General features: G+C 30.9%; 1 protein-coding gene across 1 annotated transcript; it reads right to left on the bottom strand.

Annotated features, from left to right (window-relative positions):
- Positions 1-6720: 6720 nt before the first annotated feature.
- Positions 6721-16472, bottom strand: LOC144844323 (sphingosine-1-phosphate lyase 1-like). Its single transcript, XM_078701172.1, has 15 exons — positions 16337-16472; positions 15547-15694; positions 15023-15090; positions 14461-14608; positions 14010-14089; positions 13313-13441; positions 12553-12641; positions 12166-12274; positions 11680-11778; positions 11254-11400; positions 10648-10768; positions 10130-10247; positions 9620-9766; positions 9076-9196; positions 6721-8739 (listed from the first exon to the last, which is right to left on the bottom strand). Exons 1-15 carry the CDS (start codon positions 16376-16378, stop codon positions 8617-8619), a joined length of 1689 nt encoding a protein of 562 aa, XP_078557298.1. The 5' UTR covers positions 16379-16472; the 3' UTR covers positions 6721-8616.
- Positions 16473-16486: the final 14 nt, after the last annotated feature.

The following is a 16486-nucleotide window of genomic DNA, read 5'->3' as shown; positions in this document are numbered from 1 at the left end:
TTATGTGAAAAACAAGTTGATTTTGATAACATAATTTCAAGGTGCTATTACAACTGTATACAGGGGCTTTATTTGGTTTGCTATTTATTTAATTTATGGTTTTTTATCAGAAACATATTGCCAGTTGTTTGATGTGTATTATATTTTTCACAATTCCAGATTTTAAAAGCATTGTTTAAGTATTTGGTAAATAGAAAACAAGATAGATAATAATAATAAGTATAGATAATAATTAAAGATGGAAATTGATTATTGTTAATAAACCAAGACAACTTTTACTTTTATCTAACTCAGTTGCTACGACCAGAAACTGAGAACTTCAATACAAAGAAAAGGTGATCATAAAATTCTCATGGGAGAATTTTGTAGTATGTACGGATGCACTAATCTATTTGGGAATCATGCGTTCACTCATTTTGTGTTTCTCTAAAACCCAGTCACAGATCTTGGTTGTTGTGAAAATTGAAACTTTCTTACACTGTTAAATTATAAAATTACTATTATCAGTCACTTTCAGTTTAAATGTTTTGGGTGTAAATTATCAACTTTGATTTTTATGTATTTTTAATTTGAATATATAAGTCAGGAATTAATGAATTTATTCAATATAGTATGAAGATATTTAAAAAAGAAATACTTATGCAAATTATCAGAACTCAGCCAAGGGTCCATTTATTTTTAGATTTACGAGGAGCAGCAATGTTTATATATTGAACTATATAATATAAAAGGTTTTAACTATTTATATATTATAAATCTTGTAACAGATAAAAAAGAGTGTGTGGAGCTTTGCACAACAAAATAATTTGTACCACCACCTCTCTCGTTTGCTTATTTATAAAAACAATTTTGTGTGTATATGGTTTTATTTTGTTTAAGTAGGTTGAGTCTATGAGAATGCCTTTCACATTTCTCAAGGTATTTCTATAGATTTAAGTCATGTGCGTATGTATGTAAACACTTTTTGTAGAATAGAGGACGCACCGATATTGGAGTTTATTTAACAACTAGTCTTTTGATGTGTATATACCTAGGTAGTCATAATGTACTATTTTAATTGCATAAAGAATATAATATAAATATTGATAATATTATTGATACTAATATTTGTAGATTTTAACGTTGTAATAATGGAACATTTTAATAAATTGTAGATATGTTTTTGTAGTTAGATTTAAGATACAGTTTATACTTGCCCTTGCATCGACAGTTTTGTTAAGGTTGGTTTCAAGATGAGGTAGCTTAACAAAAACGATTTAACTTACTGTGTGGATTACTATGTATTTTGACGTTCATCGTAATTTGGATTTGGAAAAGAAATAAATTATGTATACAGCAATAGTGTAAATGAATTAACAAACTTAAATGCTTCCTAGCTATGAGTATTATAATGTTTTTTTGTGGATAAACACTGTATCTTAGAAGAAACTTGTACTAAATACTTCCTATAATATATATAATATCAACAAGTGATGTATTCATATTATACGTTTGTAACCTTGATTTTTATAACATATTTTACACTTGTTTCCATATTTTTTTAGTTGAATAAAATGAAATTTGATGTATTTTCCTTGCATTTTAGCAAATCTGATTTTGATTTAAAAATTTTTTTGAAGATAAAATTCATAACACTGATTATTTGTTTGTAGATTTACATTTTATTAAACTTGTAATTTGTGTTGTTCATTTTTTTTTTAAATGCTACATTATTAATATTTTTAACAACACTGATTATTTTTGTTTAAAGATTACATAATGCTTGTAATTGTTGTTGTTTACTTTCACAAAACTACATTATTTTAAACAACACTATTATTTTTCGTTGATTGATTATATAATGTTTGTAATTTATATTGTTTATTATCACAACACTACATTATTGTATACAACAGACTATTTTTTTGTTTATAGATTACATAATGCATGTAATTTGTATTGTTTATTATCTCAACACTACACAATCTTTCGAAGATGTTATTGCTTGCTGTGTATATTAGAAAACAAAATAACATCTTTTATTTGATCATTTATGTTCATTTTAGCTTGATATGAAATTAGAGAAATAAGTATCATATATATTAAGTAATGTTAAGTATTGTTGTGAGGTATGTTTGTCTCATAACAGCACAGAGGTTCTCACAAGATCTCTGTCACATAACAGCCTAAAGAAACCAAAGTTTAAACTATGCAAACTAGATGTATTTTAATTATAATTTTATCATAGTTTTCAGAACATGTGCTAATGTCATAATATGGCTTCATAGGAAAACAATATTTGTATGGTGGTTTATTCTGTAAGTGTAAAATTGAGTTTAAAATATGAGGAAAATTATTTTTCTATAATTTTCAATATGTTTTAGTAAATAAATCTCAATAGTTTGTTTCCATGTAATTTCCATTTTTTTTGGTATTACAACAATTTTTCAGAGGCTAAATCTTAGTTATAATGTCACATATAGTGCACTTTAGAGACATATCCAGAGTATGTTATCCATGTAATCCATATTATACAATGTATAGGGAGGGTTTTTTACTAAACATTGTTTACGTACCATGTAATTGTAATATTAGCAGGTAACCTACATTTACTGGTTCAGCTGACCTTTTACTTGTTTCAAAACACAAACATTTCTGTGTGAAATACCTAATTTGGATCTATTGTGGAGACAAATCTCCAAAATTAATTATCTCATTGTGACCATACAATACAGTGTTTAATTTAACTCTAAAATAAAATGTAGTATTTTATGCAGTAACATATGAATTATGATGTAATTATTTATCAGAAACAAATTCTGAATGATAAATCATATGCATTTGACAGATTGCATCCTATATTTAGGATGTATGACATTACAAACATTAATTCAATGTTTTCATGTTACACTTATATGTCACATAATAACAATCATATATTGTTCGGAAATCTAGGGAACAACATGGATTGAATTTGCCATCGTTCTGTATGCATGTGTATTTATATTATTATTATTAGATAACAGTTTACAAACAACTCATATATATATATATAATTTTACATTTAGGTTATTTGATTTAAATAATTAATTATAAAATATTGTCAAAGTATTTTAAAAATTAATTTTCTTAAATGACATCTCATTATTCATGCTGCTTGATGTATAAAATATCATATTTACATAGGAGTTATTTAATCTTTCAAAGCATTACCATATATGGTATGTATGTATAGCGTATAGGCCAAAGCATAGCCTTCTGTCTAGGCTTATTGCAGTCAATAGCTTTAAGTTTTAAGAACAAAACTAGACTGAATATGTCTTCCTTTAATAATTAACACTGTTTATATCAAGTAGGTTTGTTTATGTTAAAGTTTTAAAATTGATGGAAAAAGTGTTAATGTAGAACTTCCCTAATGTTTTTGACTAATGAGCAATATGATGATATGATGTGTTTCTTAATATAGAATAAACTGTTGTTGCTATGGAGGAAGGATGCAGAGGGTCAGAGTTCATTTTCCCTAATTAGTATATTTAAAATGTTCTCGCTGATACTAAAAACAAGTGCCATGAGTTTAGAATCCATTTTCGAAGCAATGTTGTTATTTACAGAACATCTTGCACAGCTTATATGAACAATAATATTACATCAACATTTACTGACACTGTGACAGTAGGCTTACCTGTTTTTGCCATTTGAATATTTTAATTTAGGTAAATGGGACTTCAAGTTTAATTAAATAAATTAGCAATATTTCCCAAAGCCATTCAAATTGTTACCATAGTAATAAAGTATAGTACACTAACCATTTCAAATTTACATTAATAGTTTCATTTGACATCTGAGTGAACTATTTTAATAACTTTTTGAAATTATAAATTAAAAATTGATGAATGTATAAATGTTGATTATACTGTACATCCTACTGCCCTGTAATCTGTTGTAATGTAGTAATTACATTTTAAATTCACTGCAGTCAAATTGATTATTTATATTTTACAACATTACAGTACCTGTTTTTAGCAAAAGCATGGAGTAATGTTTATAGTGTACACTCTATGAATCACTATAAACACTGTGATTAATCAATTCATCAGTAATTTACTGTATATTGGCAAGCAATAGATTTAGTATACAGATATAAATGATATTGAACCATTTCTGTTCAAAGTATGATTATATGTTGTTAATTGTGGGACGTTAATATAATATAAGATTACTGAAAAGATGGGAGCCTATCAGTAGGTTGGTTGTACTTTAACATGGAAGTATTCTCCTTCTGACCAATTATGTTCTATGTTACATTATACCTGCACAAATTAGAATGTATTGCAATAGGCCTACTAATATTTGAGGGGTCTGTTATGACAGACTTTGAGAACTGTGAATCAACCTATGATGGTCACATATGGTACCAAACAAATGCTAACTTGTTGACAGGCAGCCTCATTCCTACTTTATATATCAATGACCTTTGACTTTTATTGGAATTCCAGGCATCTATTCACTCCTAACAAACTCTTGACTCCTCTGCATCTTTTATTATACTCTGTGCCTTTGTTAGGAAATGTAGTACGTTAGGTTCATGTTTGTATATATTTGATATGGTATTCATTTTGAATTACCATAATTAAATCGTGTGCTACATTGCATATTTTTTCTAATAAAATTGTTTTTTGTTGTTGTAATTTTAACTTTTAGATAAACTATTTAATGATGATTGTCAAAAATCAAATGTTGCCAATTGTTGTTTTTAAAAACTTGTACAGTATTTTTTAAAGGAAATATAATTTCTCATTTTTATTTTAAATCGCATAAAAGCTCAGGGAGGCACTAATAAATATTAATTTTCTTTTTTTTTCAAATAAGATATTTAACCAAGCCTATCATTCATTTAGGAAATCTGTAACTATATTTCCTCTCTTCTGAATGAAGTCCAACCATGTGGAGTACACGTTTTAAGGCACTCTTTTTCTAGTACATGCTTTCTAGTATTAAACTTTTATTCACAATAAAACACACAAATGATTTAACATAAACTATTGTTTTGGCCAGAATAATTTGCTATCATGCAATAACAAAAATTTAGGCAGGATCCTAAATTCAATCAAATGGCATGATAGCTCAATATTCAAACCTATAGTGTATTTATACTGTATCAGAAAAATTAGTACAAGTAGTTGATGCATGATCCATATGGCAAAGCAGACCAAGATATGTTGGTGCTGCTCTGGTCCAATTAGCTATCCAAACTTGACAGAATTGTCATGTTATCATGGCGATTGGCTTCCTACTTTGGAAATAAAAAAAATCCTCCTTTTGAATGACTCGTAAATAAAGAGAATGCGAAATTAAATTTCCTTTAATATGGTTTGCAGTGTATGTTCAAAGTGTAGCTAGTTGTTTTTGTATGAAGTTATATTTTAAAGAATTGAGAAATAAAACTGTTAAATTTTACTGAGAATGAAAGAAACAAAGATCTTATTAAGTAATATGTATATTATAGGTTTTTTCAATACAATATACTGTACATACTTCCAGGTACACATGCATTTTGTATGTAATTATAATGGATATCTATTGATAATACTTGACAATTATTATCTAAAGACATTTAGTATTTTTGTTATCAAGAAACTGATTCTATTATTATGTTTTTGTTGCTAATTTTAATTTAAGATTTTTTAAAATCATTCATTTATGTTAGTTTTAGTTTATTGCACTTAAACTTAAGCTGCATTATAATCAATAAATCATGCATCAATAAAATAATAACAGAAGTTCATTTCAGGTCTTTTGATTATGTTTGTTGTTTTGTAGTATGTGTAGGTTTGTCATATCAAGCTCGGTCTACACTATCAAACTTTATGTAACAGAAAAATGTGATGTGCCCATATGGACACAATGACATCATATCACTACCATATATGGGCATATCACTACCATATTTGGGCACATCACACTTTTTTGTCAACTAGTTTGATAGTGTAGACAGCTTTAAGCTCTGTCTACACTATCAAACTTTATGTGACAACAAAATATGATGTGCCCATATATGGACATGATGATGTCATATCACTACCATATATGGGCATATCACTACCATATTTGGGCACATCACACTTTTTTGTCAACTAGTTTGGTAGTGTAGACAGCTTTAGACTGAGTTTCGATTCGTACTGGTATTGATTCAAAGATGACACGCTTCTCAGATTAAAGGGCCTAGTGAACTTTATAATGGACAATGGACTTTTGAAATACTGTAAGTGGATAACTGAAAGAAGCCCATGTGATATCCTAGAGAGGTCAGGGTGTCGTAATATTTCTGGGAGGCTAGAGATAAAATATACGTAACATGGCGCATAATTATATAACTGTATTTCTATTGCTTCAACCTTACTCTTTAAATTTAAGTGGTTGTTATTACATCTGTTGCATTAATGTGAATGGTCAAGTCATTCTGGTATTGTAAGATAGACATAGACATAAAGCAATGTCTATCTTACAATACCAGAATGACTTGACCATACTGTACAAGACAAAAACACATTTTTATTGTTGTAGAGGGCTCACTTTCACATTTATTATACGCACATATACTGCACTCTCGCTTTCATGCAACTACTGTATTAAATTTTATAAAACAGAACATTATTGAGGTATATTCTATCACGACACTCTAATTCATTAAATTCATATGTATTCTCCTCCCAAACTAACCGAAAGATTTCTACTCTGTAATACAGCGATATGTTTGTTTTTATTTAACATTCAGAGTCAGTCACATGAAGATTGTGGTACTCATCATGAAACAGCCTGTAGTGCATTAAAATGGTAGGTAAAACTAGCGTCTTTGAATATTTACATTATACTGTATTTATATAATATATATACCTATATTATTATCATTACACAAGACCTCCATATAACAAATTAATATCACATCATATACATTTGTAATAAATACAGAAACAGAACTAGACGAGCAAAACACCTTAATTTAACACTACAAACAGTTTAGTTTAGTTACCACAGTTTGCATTAAAATGGTTAGTATCACTCTGTATAGGAAGGATCGTGGCAGTCATTACAATTTGGAAAGCTACCAACAAAGTTTGGAATACTCTTTTAGCATGTTGGAACTCGCATGAAAGTGTTGGTTTTTGGTTATTTAGGGTTTAAATTCAAGAATGGTACTGTATCTTTATCATTTACTTCATGCTATAGGAGATATGATAAGAAGCCTTCTGGTTGCTCAAGAAGGTGCTATGCCTGTCTTTGATTTTTAAATCATTGAGAGTGAATTCAAGAGAGGGCTGTTTTCCCCTTATTGGGACATCTCGAATAGTGTTGCTTTTGCACAAGTATCTCAACTTCTACAATGGTGGTTGAGATAAGATATGGCTTTATTGGACATTTAGTACATTTTAATTTCAATGAATGCACTCTACTCTTGATACCATTCTTGGTATATGAGACAGAGAATTACCATATATAACATCATTTTAAAACAAGATTAAACTACAAATACAGTGCCATCAAACTGTGATAACTACCATATAACATATACATATCTAATTCTATATACTATCTAAAATTCTATCCAATCATAAGTCTAAAAATTAAATTTGCATTGATTGCGCAATACTTGCATTGTTATCGCTTTGGAAATAACAAAATCTAAAAAGAGAACATAAATAATGAAACAAAATAATACGGAGTTTAACCATTCCTCATTTTAAAAATGGTGTATGTAAGCTAATAATAGGGAGGTTTCGCAACCTTACGAATACGATAACGAAAACCCATTTCATATTCGTAAAGCGTATTCGTGTTGACGAATATCACCAGTCATATTCGTAACTACAAAACGAGTATAGTTTTTGATCTATTTTGCACATTCTGCATTTGAATCAGGAATGATTCATTATTATAATATAATTATAGATTTATTGAAAGTAATTTACTAAAGTAATTTACTAAAATGCCAGGTCAATTTTGATAAATAGCAGTTTTTAAAGTCCTCACTCGCTTTGATGTTACGCTAGGCCTAGGTAGCCAAGCACCAAGCAACACGTACCTGCGCTTCGCTCAAATTTACCGCAGTCATATTTTGGACGGCGCCCTCAAATATTTCGTTGCCATGCGAAACAGATTTTTACTGGCTTACGAAAAACGTATCCGTTTTCGTTATCGTATTCGTAAGATTGCGAAACCTCCCTATTGAGCTTTTGCTTCAGGACAGTAGAATATGCGCATGCATATTGTATAAGACTATTCCATTCATTAGCAGGACAGTATTTCATCTTCGTCTCCCGTCACAAAATAAAATCTTGCTAATAGCTTCATTGCATAATACTCAACTAAATTAGTTCACAATTCAAGCTAAATAAGTTTACTTTGGATATTTTTTGAGAACAAAAAACACATTAAAATAAAGGAAGAGAGGGTTAAAGTAGTCCAAATAACCCATTTAAAGCTCTGTATACACTATCAAACTAGTTTGACAAAAAAATTATGATGTGCCCAAATATGGTAATGATATGACATCATCATGCCCATATATGGGCACATCACATTTTTTTTTGTTATATTGAGTTTGATAGTGTAACTAATCTCACCACAGCTATAATTCTTCTAGTTGGTGGTTCCATTAGTTGCTACTGGTCCTGTGCTAAAGCAGGAATCCAAGAACACTTGAGCAATTTCAGTCACCATTGATCGATCTGGAATGCTTTGAGACATGCCATATATAGCAGCCTATGAAAAAGACAAATAAATGCACTGTTACTCCTTTGATTATTATTCGCATATAGGCCAATTCCAAGGGTAGTAAAAAGTGAGTTCATTCACTGTCCTGTCAAAGGTGGCAACCCTGTACATATACACACATAATTTACACAATTTATATTTTAATAGCATAAATCTTGAAGCTTTTTTCTCCTGATTTAAAGCTCTGTCTACACTATCAAACTACATAACAAAAAAAGGTGTGATGTGCCCAAATATGGTAGTGATATGGCATCGTCATTTTTTTTTCACATAAAGTTTGATAGTGTAGACAAACTTAAAAGATATACTGTATTGTTAACTTACAGCCCCATCTGCTTTCTTCTTCGGGTCTTTCATTATTTCTGCTGTCAATTTCTTGACATCTTGAATAAATTCATCAGCTACTCCCTCCTCAGTCTGACGCAAAGTCACACATAAATGGAAGCTAACAACATAATAAATAATTTAAAGACTTATTTAGAGGTTGGGATAAAAGATATAGAGCATGAGAATTATATTGCATGAAAACAATGCAGAAGAAGTGGGGAGAGTAAAATTGTGCAATCCCTTTTTAGATCGAGAAAGTTACAAATAAATAAATGGGTTGTTTATGAGTTATTTAAATCTATTGAACCAAAATTAACACCACTTGAAAGTGGCCATATTCACCAATCACAAGATATTTTGCTTAAATATTAAGTATTAAATAAATATTTAAGTATTTCCCTTAAATTGTATTCACTTCAGATTTGTTTAACTTTAAGGGTGAATACGGCCAAAACATGGTGAAACATGCAGTAAATAGTAAATATTGTCCTGATGTTGGTAGAAATGGACATTATAACACATTATGTTTAAAGCACTTTACCTAGCTGGGAATTGAAGAACATTCAGATTCCAGCCCTTCCCTGTCAAGGCACCTGATAATCTGTATACATCAAAGTCATTAGATCCAACTGCAACAACACTCACTTCTGGTTTACCATATATAAATATACCTTTAATTTTTCTGAGGCTAGAAGAATAAATAGTCAATATTGAGTAATAAATGAGTATCATAGTAATATCAAAATATACTCCCTAAGCTCTACAATACGATTTTATTTTAGAACACCAATATATGATTGTATACAACATTTTAATACTGAATAATTTATTTTTGAAAAAGCTTTAAAAATTATGAAATATATTATTATCTATTTTAAACACTAGGCTACTAGCATTATATCCTCTGTTTAAACAATCCTGGATTTGCCACTACAGTATATTTTATTACAAAATACTATTAGTCTGAAATATGAAACATATGTACAATATAAACACATTTTCAGAACAAACAAATTTAAATGCTACAAATAAGACAACTATGATCTCATACTGTTTTTCAATATATCTAGCAGTTGACACAATCTTCCTGGTGCTGTCAATGTATCCATTTTCTCCAAAGTGAACAAGTGTTGCCCAACATCCTGCCACTATTGCACCAGCTCGGCTACCTAAAAAAAAACAAAGTTGTATACAACCCATACTTGGGTACAAGCTAACATTTCCCAGAGTCATGGGTTCTGGTCATGGTTCCAATCCTAGGTAATGATAAGTATATACAGTAATGCACTAATAACATGTTTTGAATAGTTTATCAAGTCCTTTATTGTGGACATATGCTGTGTATATATACCAACAGCTGTGCATTCTATTCAAAGGATGAGGCAATGTCTAAGGATACATGCAATAGGACACATACAGGTCTCAAACCCATGCATCATGGTAATCAATTCCCTTTATCATTACACAATATTGCTCTAAAACCTTGATCTCATTCTAGAATAACCAGGGACATTCTGCATTTAAGGCAGACAAGATTTGGTGATCATTTACCAACGGATTGAAGCTTACCTGCTAAACCAGGCGAGGCATAAATACCTCCTTGCCAATCAGGATTCACATAATATTGCTGAGCTCGATATTTTCTGTCACTGTACAGAATCACAGACGAGCCTTTTGGTGCAAATCCATACTACATTGATAAAAACACAATAAAATGAATGCACAATTTCATGTACACTACTAAACAAGAACAAGTGGAGTTGTGGCTTGGTTACCAATCCAAGGGTCCTGTCAGTGTAAGGATTTTTTCTAATGACAAATTATAACTCCACTCCAAAAGACTTATAATAAGACTTTGTTTATGTAGAGTATTTTGTATATATGTTTGATTTGAACAGGATTGACACTTTTAAGAAGGATAGTGAATGATTCGCTTATGGATATCTTTGGCAATTTGCCTAAATATATATATTTTTTTTAAAACACCAACAATACAGTGCATTGAATCAGTAAGACTTGACTTTTAGTGACATATTGGATGTGCATGTATAGGATATTAGATATACAAACCGAAGGATATCAAAGGAGCTTTTATAAAACGTACAGTTCTGTACTTGTCGATAATACTCTGTTAGTATGTGGTATGGTGATATAGTGTAGAATGTATATAGTTACCTTGTGTGTATCAGCAGATATACTGGTGACTCCATCAACAGTAAAATCACATGCTGGGATGGTGAAGCCTGCTTTCTTCATAAATGGAACTAAAAACCCACCTAAGCAACAGTCTACATGCACTGGGATACCATAACGACGACCTAACTGTAGAGCATATGATAAATAGAATCAATTATTAAGAATATTGGCAAAATAAAGATTAAACAAGTCTCAAGGGAGATTTATGAGGGCTTTTGTATGTTATTCTAGATATATTCCTAGACTTATCCTTTAACTTAGCTTGTTACCTAAAATGCCCAGGTTTAAGCTTATTAATGTACACCGTTCTGTATATAGACATATAAGTAAGCAATGGCTTTTTATATCTATGTTATCATCACCTTCACCATTGTCTTTCTTATCCCTTATCATTTATTTACTTACAGCTGCAATGTCTCCTATAGGATCTAATATTCCATGAGGAAAACTTGGCGCTGATCCAACAAGCATACAAGTTTTCTTTGTAATCAATCTCTTCATTGCCTTTTAAAAAATAGTAATGTAATACTTAATATCTGTTAGACACAACTATTCATTGCCTTAACAAAATGTAATACTTAATATCTGTTAGACACAACAATGAGAAGTTTTTCCTGGAATTGTGACAGGAAGGAGCCTGGGAATGGTACACTAGCAGTCTGCCACCAAAACACGGTTCCACTACGATAATAATACTAAAAAATGAATATTACTTAAATGCAAATATTTTAAATCTGTATTTGTATTATTGATTGATCAGGTATTTATTACTGATAGGAATAAAACAAATAAATAAATGATTTCTCAATTGCCTTCTTACTTTCTCTACATAAAACATTGATCTTTGTGGTGCTATGATAAGGATGTTTGTTGTTTAATAAGTTTACTTACTTTAATGTTAACTTGACTTGTGACAGGGTCAATAGGCACATGAACCAACTTCATCTTAAAATAGTGAGCAGCTTTGTTAAAAGCACTATGGACACTAATTGGAGCCAGACTGTGAAATTAAACCAATATGTATAAACATATTATTATAAAATTAAACACAGTATATTAAAAGTTTGCCTAAAAGCGTTGATACTATCTACTGCATGTCCATAATGAAAAAGTGCCACCTACAATATCCTAATTCATACAATAATTAATCTCATGAACGAGACGTCGAGTAATACAAATTTTGCACACATGTACATATTAAGTAGGTCACATATGTCAGGAATTGTAACAAAACTATAAACTACATCTTTAGTTGAATTACATTCAATCATAACTTACATTTCAGGATACAGTATACCCTTTTCAAACCAGATGCTACGATATGCCAAGCAAGCCATCAGAATGCTCTCTGTACCACCTGAGGTCACCTATACAGTGTTAAAGTTAAATTATTTGGTTTGTGTAGTCAATGTTTTTCTATTGAATTATGTTTTCAACAATGAATGAGAGAGTTCTTTGCTACCAAGTTCAAAAGGTTTTTGATACTATACTATTATTGATATGCAAGTGCACTTTTGAACACAAAAACCTCTCCATTCAGAAGATGTTTAAATGCCAAACTCCGACATAAATTGTTCCAAATAATTATTTAAATTCGTTATTACATCTGTTCCTGGAAACTATGACCTCCGGATCACTAGACTGCCATTCTTACATCTAATGTAAGATGCAAGAAAAAAAACCGAGTGAGTGGTCGAGCGGTTAATACAGTGGAACCGTAATTACGTAGCCATAACATCGGCAAGGGTTTGAGGCTCACTTGCTCCATTGTTCTGGTGGTAGAACGAGTCTTCTCGGATAAGGACTATAAACCGTAGGTCAAGTGTACTCATCTAGCTCATGTGCACTTTAAAGAACCTAGTAAATCTTTCGAGACGAGTAGGGGTTACCCCGGTGTACTAGTAAATCACAGCCACTGATCATAACTGGGCCCTCTGGGAGACCAGTCTTTGACTGAAGAGGTTACCCAGTATAAATAAATAAAAAAATTTAACAAAAATGCCTGTGATGTCAATAATCAAAGAGAGCATTAACTTACTGTACCACAGCCGTGTGATCCTCCATTGAACATCTTGACACACATGGCAACAACTTCAGCTTCCATCTTCCTAAGAGCAGGAAACACATCTGGATGCAGCGGATTGGTCCAAGCAAACTCCTCATATATCTATTGCAATGGGAATATAATAATCTAGCAAAGTCTTTCATATTATAGTATATACACATTAACTTAACTGTGTGGAACACGGCAGATGAACATGTTCAGGTGTTTCAAACTTTAAAGTGTAGTGCGATGAGCAGATTATTTTTTAATTACTGAGTGAGTAGGTGGTCGAGCAGTTAAGGCAATGGAACCGTAATAACATAGCCATAACATCGGCAAGGGTTCGAGGCTCACTTGCTCCATGGTTCTGGTGGTAGAACAAGTCTTCTCGGATAAAGGCCATAAACCGTAGGTCCGGTGTACACATCTAGATCATGTGCACTTTAAAGAACCTAGTAAATCTTTCGAGACAAGTAGGGGTTACCTAGGGGTTACATCACAGCCACTGATCACAACTGGGCCATCTGGGAGACCAGTCTTTGACTAAAGAGGTTGCCCAGTATAAATAATTAATAACAAACAAAAAAGATAAAAAATAAGGTATTCTATGATCTATTGGCTTTTAATTGTACTGCAATACTCAATTACTTACTTTAAAAAAAAGATTTTGTAAAATGTAAGCAAGACTTACTTCACTACTAAGCTTTGAAAGTGCATCGGATCCATTGTAGACACATCCTGATACTTTACCACTCTTCCAATCAACCTTATCTACAAGGCAGAAGCCCTATCTCATTAATATTCATCCTTTTCATATTATGATTGCATAAACTCATGAACTTATTCTTTTTTATTTTATTTATATATTCATATATTTATTCATTTCATAACAGTATTATAAAAAAAAGTATTTTTTTCATTATATATAATTCCAACAAGAACATTCACCTGTGAAATTAACTTGAATACCACACTTAACATAACATCTAGTGAGATCCAACTTATTTAACTACATTATTTATTTCAATTTCTTTATTTCCACATACACCACATATATGTAAATGAATAAACATATGTAAATGGAGGATGCATATCTATGTAGAAGACAGATCTTTAATATTAATTTAATCAATATTTCGTACCTAACTTTTGATAGTCTTTGACGCTTTTCAAAATTTCCTTCCTAGTTAAACCATGTTTTGGTAATGCTGTGATATATGTGCTACCCTCAGTACCTCTGAACAATTCTTCTTGAAGACCAGTTTTTGCCTCATCTAGCTGTTCTTTAATCTGAAAACAGACAATCATATTACATGGTTCTCAAAGGCGTTCTGCCCAAAAGGCTTTCATAAATTAAACTGAAAAAAGAAATGTCTACATTCATTAATAACATCTGTTATACTGTAATACTATTTGAGTTTGGGGGTTAAAGATGATGTGCTTGATGCTGATTATATTGTATGTCTGATTGATAATTAGTAACTCATAAATAGTTGAGCTTGTGTATGCTGATTGTAACAAATGATGTTGGGACAACATTGCTGTGACTTATTAACTTATAACTCTTTTACATTGTTTAGCATGTTTGTTTGTTTGCACACACCTGCATTTTGTTTGGTTTCCACCTGATGTGTGTAAACTATGTGGTTTTGCTAGGCGATGTGAATGGATATGGTACATAACAGCAAATATGATAATACTTACTTTGCCTTTAATATATGGCATACTCCTGACACATGTGAATATGCTTTTCTTTATTCTCTGTGATAAAGCTGAAAAAAAAACAAGGTTCATGACACATTTTTACATTTTCATATTAGCATACAATAATATTAAATTAATGACATACAACTAGACAAAGGTTTCTATGTAAGGTTTCCTCATATGAATTACTAGCATTAGGGATATGATTATACTCAAGCTTGGGTTTGTACTTTTCATATATTTTGAAGTTATATAACTTGGACTACTAGAACTATACTCTATATTGATTTCCAATAGCACTTTGTCATGTTATAATAGATTTTAGTCTCAAGGTTAAAATGGATCAACAGATTGGAAAAGATAAACTGAATTAGTAATTCACCAATCATAATAGAGAATTCAATGGTACAGGTTATATATCCTTATAACAACTTGCTAAATATATAATATTTTATTCAGATTTCACTTACTTAAATTCATTCTTTTATTTTACTAGAATAGTATTATTGTATTTAATAGCTTACTAAGTTCTGGATGATTCAGCCATTGATAAATCCATGTTACGATTAACGTAATGCCAACTGAAAAAGCAATTAACTGCCAAGCTTCCAGTCCTTCACAATTGGTATTTATTTTTTCTTTAAATTCATTGCAATACAGAAGAAAAATTTCCTACACATATGGAAACAGAAAAAAGTAAATTTAATATATTAGTATAGAGAGTAAAAGCTCGGGTTATGAGCTAATTGGGCATAGAGCATGGTTTTAGGTATAAAAAATAGATAAACTTATTAATATTACTGAGGTTGGAGCGGGTAGCATATACTGTTCTTTTTACTTGCTAAATTGCAGCCTAGGCCTACCTATGTGTTGTCAAGGTAAAGTGTGATTGGCCGCCGTGCAGATTAAATTACAACCTTACAGTATTCCAACCAAGTTTCAATCCAAATTGCACAAATGTATCAAATTTTGCAACAGCTTTGTTTTGTGCAAAGAGAAGAAATGTCAAATTATACAGTACACTATTTAATTATTTATAATTTTATGTTCTCTCTGGTCTAACCATCTAAAAAAATATATCCTAAACTAATAATAATATACTATATAGGCCTAGCCTAGCCTCCTCCTCCTCTCAGTCTCAGTAGGACTCTCTCTCTTTAGTCTTTCTTAGCCTAGAGGCCTAGCATATACAGTACCTAGGAACTGCTCCTACTAGTCTAGAGGCCTAGCCTAGTAGGCCTATAGGCCTAATCCTCTAGCCTAGGATAAAAATAATAAGGCGGCTAGGATCCCTAGACCATAACGAAATATTACCCAATATACTCCAAGACTTCTTAAAACTTCATCATACTCCATTACTATAAAATAAATACAATTTAAGTATTAAATCTACTGTTATATAAGATCTTTTCAGGGACGGACGTACACACACGACCTAAACCAACACAACCGCAGCAGAGATTC

This window comes from Antedon bifida, chromosome 6, assembly GCF_963402885.1.
Source record: "Antedon bifida chromosome 6, ecAntBifi1.1, whole genome shotgun sequence".
NCBI lineage: Eukaryota > Metazoa > Echinodermata > Crinoidea > Comatulida > Antedonidae > Antedon > Antedon bifida.
This window is presented reverse-complemented; position numbering and strand designations above follow the sequence as displayed.

Bases quoted from the DNA above. Each gene is read 5' to 3' on its own strand.
- LOC144844323 (XM_078701172.1), bottom strand. From the start codon at position 16,378: ATGGAGTATGATGAAGTTTTAAGAAGTCTTGGAGTATATTGG. The intron at 15,695-16,336 runs GTAATATTTCGT...CCATATGTGTAG, and splicing joins GAAGTCTTGGAGTATATTGG to GAAATTTTTCTTCTGTATTG. The intron at 9,767-10,129 runs GTATGAGATCAT...TTATTCTTCTAG, and splicing joins GCTAGATATATTGAAAAACA to CCTCAGAAAAATTAAAGGTA.